The 6,457-nt window shown below is 35.2% G+C and overlaps 1 protein-coding gene across 1 annotated transcript; it reads right to left on the reverse strand.

Moving 5' to 3' along the window:
* Nucleotides 1-3,295: 3,295 nt before the first annotated feature.
* Nucleotides 3,296-3,598, reverse strand: LOC149242563 (uncharacterized). The gene has a single exon (XM_089370880.1). The coding sequence runs from the start codon at nt 3,596-3,598 to the stop codon at nt 3,296-3,298; it is 303 nt and encodes a 100-aa protein (XP_089227006.1).
* Between the last annotated feature and the right edge of the window lie 2,859 nt (nt 3,599-6,457).

Here is a 6,457-nt window from a genome sequence, read left to right on the forward strand (position 1 = left end):
AAGCTAAGAATCCCCTTCTCCTAATTACAAAACTATCTCTTAAAGCTAATCTCTATTTTTTTCAAAATGAAGAGAGAGCACTCTCTTATATACATGAAGAAGATAACCATCTCATAATTACATATCCAATATTCTCTCAAGCACTCTCAACTACTTTCGTATTATTACAAAATATGATCCCTTTGAATCCTCCACACATCTCTCACATATCTTGGATAATATATGCCAACCAAATCTTCCATGATCTTCTCCTTAGGAATAGAATTGAATAATTATCTCCTTAATATGGTGGAGGAGATATTTGTGAAGTCTCTTGGAATTAATTCTTCACATATTTCCTACACATCACAAAACTCACATATTCTTGAGATATATATAAAAATATGTATATTTTCTAATATTTAATCATAAATTCACTTGTAATACAAAAATGAATAAAATGGAAAATAAGAAGGTGAAACCCAAATGTATTTATGAAAATGATATGATAAAAGGTTAATGGGATGATGAAATGTAAGGAATAGTGAAGAAAAAGGTGGATGAAAATATGACATTTATGAGTCCCAACATCCTCCCCAACTTAACGTGTTGCATGTCCTCATGCAACCATGCATGGGTCTCTTTAAGAACATTTGGCATCTTGAACTTTGGCTTTACATGATGATGTCTTTTAATAATGAATGTTTCCAGGATATGTGAAAGACATGAGTAACAACTTACATTTTCTTATGATTGGTTCTTGTGTGACAACCATGAACACAAAGAATGTTGGTTCTTGTGTTAACAACATTCATTTTGTTTTCTGTTCTCTTTTCTTCAATAATAATGTAAACACTCACTGGAAATCATAATGTGCATAAGAAATCCCTTTTGTAATATTAATGAAGCATGCCAATATTGCGTATGAAGCAAAGTGCAACAAAGTATCATTGGAAAATAAATATTGGTGAATGGTAAATGAGAAAAAAAAATGGCGTGATAGTGGTGAAGAAATGGAATCATGGTAGTGAATATAGTTCTCCCCCCCCCCCCCCCCAACTGAATTGGTTGCATGTCCTCATGCAACTTGACATGGCTCATGAAAGGAAATGTAGCATGGTGAGGGAATTTTCCAAAATATTCAAGTTAGCATATAAGGAATTGCATGATTAAAGATTAGAAAACAACATACCTCTACTTACCCAAGAATGTTGAACTATGCAATAGGAATGTAGCTTCTGCTACTGCTGGATCAGGAAAATGTGACTGATGTTGTTGTAACTGGACCTTGGGAAATGAAGGACTCTAAACTGCTGATGCTGAATCATGGAAAAGATAAACACTGAATTCATGCTACTGTAACTGCTGAGGGAGTCGTGAAAAAGTGCATAGTCTTCGTTTGCTACAAAACTGATGGTAAAAGTCTAATCATGCGAAAGAATGTGTTGATGTCGAGCATGAAAAGAGATCATTGGATTACTAGCCATTGATGCATGCCGTTAACCAATGCGAGGCAAACTCACCATTGATGTCAATGAGTGCCAAGGTACCCGGGTACATCTTGCGAATGCGAATAGAGGTGTTGACGTCGGTTTCCAAAGGTGCGGGTAAGGTTGTATCCTAGCCACTTTAGCACCTCGAACCTTTCCGGCCCGACCTCTGCTACGGAATAGGAAGAAGGTGCCCCCAACGCCTTAACATAGTCACGGAGACGACATTTGCAAGATCTGACGATCAAGGGACATTGATGTATTCCCATGATTGTCAGTGAGAAAACTTGCTATTGAGGCATGCAAGTCTCAAGATACCCAAAAGGAACTCTAGTATATTTCCCAGATAAGGTGCTGATGTCGATGGGTCAAGACTTGTTGAAAGGTGGGCCTTAAGGAATCCCACATCAGTCAACGCAAGTTTGTACAAAAGATTTGGTAGGACTATAAATGGAAAGAACTCACGGAAAAGCAGTGTGGATCAGCATGGCGAAAAAAGAAAGGCAATGTAATCATGGAAAGGGAATGAGTTTTATTCAGAAGGCAAACTAGAAGGCAATAAACTGAAAAGGATAAAGGAATGTATGTGATTCAGAAAAATAGGCGTGCATGAAGTCGTGAAAGATAAGGTAATGGAAAATGGGCTTCAACACAAGGATGGTCTAGGTGTTTGGAAGGAAAAAGGTGAGTAATCACGATGCAAAAGGATTTTTGTCTAGTGGAAAATGTCATGATATATGTTGTGAAGAATTAATTCCTTCAAGCGTCCAATGACGCATGTTTCATTGTGATTTCGAAAAATCACTTTTGCATTAGATTGTCTTCAACTCTGAAAAACTTAGCACCATTCCTGCATAAAAATTTTCACCTTTGTGTGCCATCTCCATCGATCATTCCTATATGAAGTGACTCAAAAACAAATTAGCTCATTTTCAAGAATTTATGAAATGTCCATATTGAAGTTACTCTAATTGTGGATGAAAAGGGTGTCGCATCGTAATGTTGAGCTTTATGCATAAGCTTCTCGTTTATCTACACATAACACCAATCTCATTTCACTTGTTAGTATATGCATCCTAACTCTTTCCCACAAAAATAAATGATAAATTCCAACATACTTTTATTCCCCCCCAACTAGAAATATTGCATGTCCCCATGCAATGTACTCATTGATTGTGCAATACTTTTTCAAAATTTTTTATTGGTTTGCAGGAAAAATGATTTAAAACATTTGAAAAGGTTTTGTATTTGTTAGGGAACAAGTAGTTAGTTTATAAATGAATGAGGGAAATTTTATTATATATATATATATATATATATATATATATATATATATATATATATATATATATATATATATATATATATATATATATATATATATATATATATATATATATATATATATATATATATATATATTTTTTTTAATAAATAACAAATTAAAAAAACAAAAGTTTTTAATTTATTATTTATGTCAATTTTTTTATTTATTTATTAAAAACAAAACTAATAATGAAAATAATAAAAAAAACTAACCCTAATTAAAAAAAAATGACCAAGGGCTGTGAGACGAAAACGACCAGTTGTGGAACTATCCTGCGCAGATTGTCTGGGTGGCTTGGCAAAGAGTAGGCAGAATGGAAGGAGAGTAAGAAGAACCACTGACAATATTGAAATCCGCAACGCAAGCATATGCCCTCAGCCAGTTGCCGTGGGTTTTCACAGATCAAGTATTGTTTGCACACTGCAGCCCATTGCAGTCGTTATTGCCACCAGAAGGCATACGCTCACCAGTACAACCTTGGCCATAGTCATTGCCATTTTCAATCACTTGATTCTGTCCACTCTTCCATAGTGGCAACACAGATGTGATGCTCCCCAACCTTGACAGAATTGTAGGAATTGGGCTTCAATTCGTCCCCTTTGCCACTTAACATCATGCGAACGATCTTCTGTTCGAGCTTTGCCGTCTCCTTATCTATCTTCGACTTGCACTCATCTTCGATGACTTTATCGCAAGCATTGGATATCAGAGCATTAGTGTCGGTATATGGAGGGCGGATCCCCAATCTCTCCATAATGCTGCTCAGCCTGGTTGCATCGAGAGGAGATTTGGGCTTCGACATACTTACTGCAGAAAATGAAAAACCCACCGTAAACCTTTACCAGACATCGACATCCAAAATAGAAATTTTATTTCAACGCTTGGAGGCCAGATGAATGTTTCTGCACAAAATCTGAGCATTGACCTCATCGGCCTTCTCCAGCACCATATAATGATGCGAAAGCCTTTCTACATTGAAAGCATAGTGTTTCATTATTCAAATGCATCGCCTGAAGTTTGGGGAAATGGTGTACCAAGCCTTTGAGGGAAAATAGGTTCATCATCAAGCTGAAGATCGACGCAGCCTCAGTCTCAATATTGAATGCAAAAACGTTGAATCCCTCCGTACAGCACGTGACTAATTCCTTGCAATCTGCATTAACAATAAAGCCTCCTCTCGATTTAGTGATAGAAAAATCCGATTTGACTTATCATGTAGTGATTTGTTCCTGCAAAATTGGAATTTGTATTATCGTTTCCTGATTTTCTGGACAAAGAGCCGGATTTTTAATTTATGTTTTGGAGGATTTTGTGGGTGTTGTTGAGGGAGTTGCGATGGCGAAGGGCATTTTTTTAATGATACGCTGGCTAGGGATAGAGGATGCTACAAAATCTCGAAAAATATTGCAAAATTGGATCCTTTTCTCAATAGGAAGAGGGGCGTAGGGTAACCACCAAGTTGTGCCAAAGCTGTATTAAGAGCAATCGGATTATGCTCACAAAAAAAACCAATGCATCAAAGATAACACCATTTTGTTCAGAGCTTCATCATTCCCATTGAACATAAGATCGTGCATCAAACCTGGAACCAAGTTACTTGTAACAGAGATGACCCCTCTAGCTTCATAGTTCCACCTTGTCAATTATATGCAGTTTGCCGAATAGTTGCTGAAATCTGACTAAACTGCCGCCTCCATTTTTCGATTAATAACGGTGTGCGAAGGTCGTTGTCATTTCGGGCCTACAATGCAGTGCGTTTTTTTTTCTCGTCTCGGGCCTGCAGTGCGTTTTTCCTCTCGGCCCTTTATATGCTGCATGATATATGAATTGTTTTATGTTTTGTTTCGTTTTTTTTATGAGTGTGCTGACTGTTTTATTTTTTTTTTTTTTTTTTTTTTTTATTATTATTATTATTTTTTTTTTTTATGATTTGTTTTTATTTTGTTGTTTTAATTGTTTTATTATTTTGCATTGTTTTGTTTTCATGAATGTTTTTGTTTTTTAAAATGAAAAACTAAAATTTAGAAAGAAACTAAACTTTCTCTAGACATAATTTTTTTTAACAAATGGACACAATGATTTTCATATTGAAATATGTTTTTGATCAAGCATATTGCAAAACATTTATTTATTCTTGAAATTAGTCTAAATCATCCCTATTTTCCGATCCTCACGATCGTACTAAGTGCGGAGGAGAGCATACTTATTCTAAGAAATACTGAAAATGAAAGAAAAAACTAAAAATGAAAGCCTACCTACTCTATACTAATTAAAAAAAAAAATAGTTACATGTAATTAAACTTCCAATGAAGCCATTCACGTAGCAGTAACAACAATATATTCAGTAGCAATTTTTTAAATGATGGATGAAAATATTCGAGAGTGAATGAATCTAGTTGTTGTGACTGCAAATCAACTAAAAAATAAAAAGATGAATCTAATCTAATACTTACCTAGAACCATTGTTAGATAAAGCTTTGATAGGCACAGTTTCTCTCACTTAGATAATGTTGTAACTCCTCTTCTTCTTCTCCGATCTACTGTTCTTCTTCCTCGAATTCCTGTTCAAATGATTGTTCGCCATCAGATACGCAGGATTCTTCAGATGTTGAATCTTCGTTGATTTCTTGGGGAGTAGTTGAACTTTCAATTTTTGTCAAGATCTCCTTTTCTAGGGAAGAGGAGATTTTGACTTCTGCAAGGATCTAAGTGAGTAGTTCCAAGCTGACACTCATTATAAAACCATGTTGAAAGAGATTCTAAAAACAAAGTGCTAATAATTGTCTGAGTTTTTAATCCTTTTACAAGGTTTTAGTTCACAAAAACTCTTCCAAATCAGCACACTAAAAATTGAATTAAAAACAAAAGGACCACAGAAATAATCTTGAATTCAATACTCAATTAAATCCTCTTACAAGGACTGCTCATTAATTGAGTAATCGAATTCTTCAACTACAACCATGAACCATGAATTCATCAAACACTCTTCACAGTTGCGAAAATCAAACACACTTGCAAAAATTGAAATTCACACTTGCATAAATGTAAACACACCCTACATGCCCTGATCCATAAGAGGTCGAGCCCGTTACGGTATCTCGAATGCGATGCGTAGGCTGTTCCCCACGTCTTACCGCCTTAACACCTCGGAGTTAGGAACATGTCTAAACACACTTGCATGAAAAATCAAACTAAACTTCAATCCATCGTGCCTCCCCGACAACGGCGCCAAAATGTTGGGTGAAAATATTGTCATTTAATTCTGTTGTAGTATTTGCCCAACTATTTAATTTGTCAAACCGAGGTTTGTAGGCTTACGAGGCACATGCACTATATATGCAGGACCGAAGTGGAACTAATCCAATCTAATCTAATCTAAATTACTGAAATCAAATTAATCTAGGAAGGCATTGAAACATTAACTATAAAAGCAAGAAATTGCATAAGGGAAAAGCAATACAACATGTGAAGAATTTGAATGACAAACAACATATGTGAGCTCACAACAATAAAGATATCTTAAATTATATTACAAGAACCAAATAACAAATCATGAGAGTGTAACAATAAAAGAATATGAATCAAAGCTAAGAATCCCCTTCTCCTAATTACAAAACTATCTCTTAAATCTAATCTCTATTTTATCAAAATGAAGAGAGAG

This window comes from Pinus tabuliformis, chromosome 8, assembly GCF_031772625.1.
Source record: "Pinus tabuliformis cultivar Carrire ecotype Pingquan chromosome 8, CPIR1, whole genome shotgun sequence".
In the NCBI taxonomy this organism is placed as follows: domain Eukaryota; kingdom Viridiplantae; phylum Streptophyta; class Pinopsida; order Pinales; family Pinaceae; genus Pinus; species Pinus tabuliformis.

Coding starts and splice junctions, on each gene's coding strand:
- LOC149242563 (XM_089370880.1), bottom strand. CDS start 3,598: ATGTCGAAGCCCAAATCTCCTCTCGATGCAACCAGGCTGAGCAGCATT.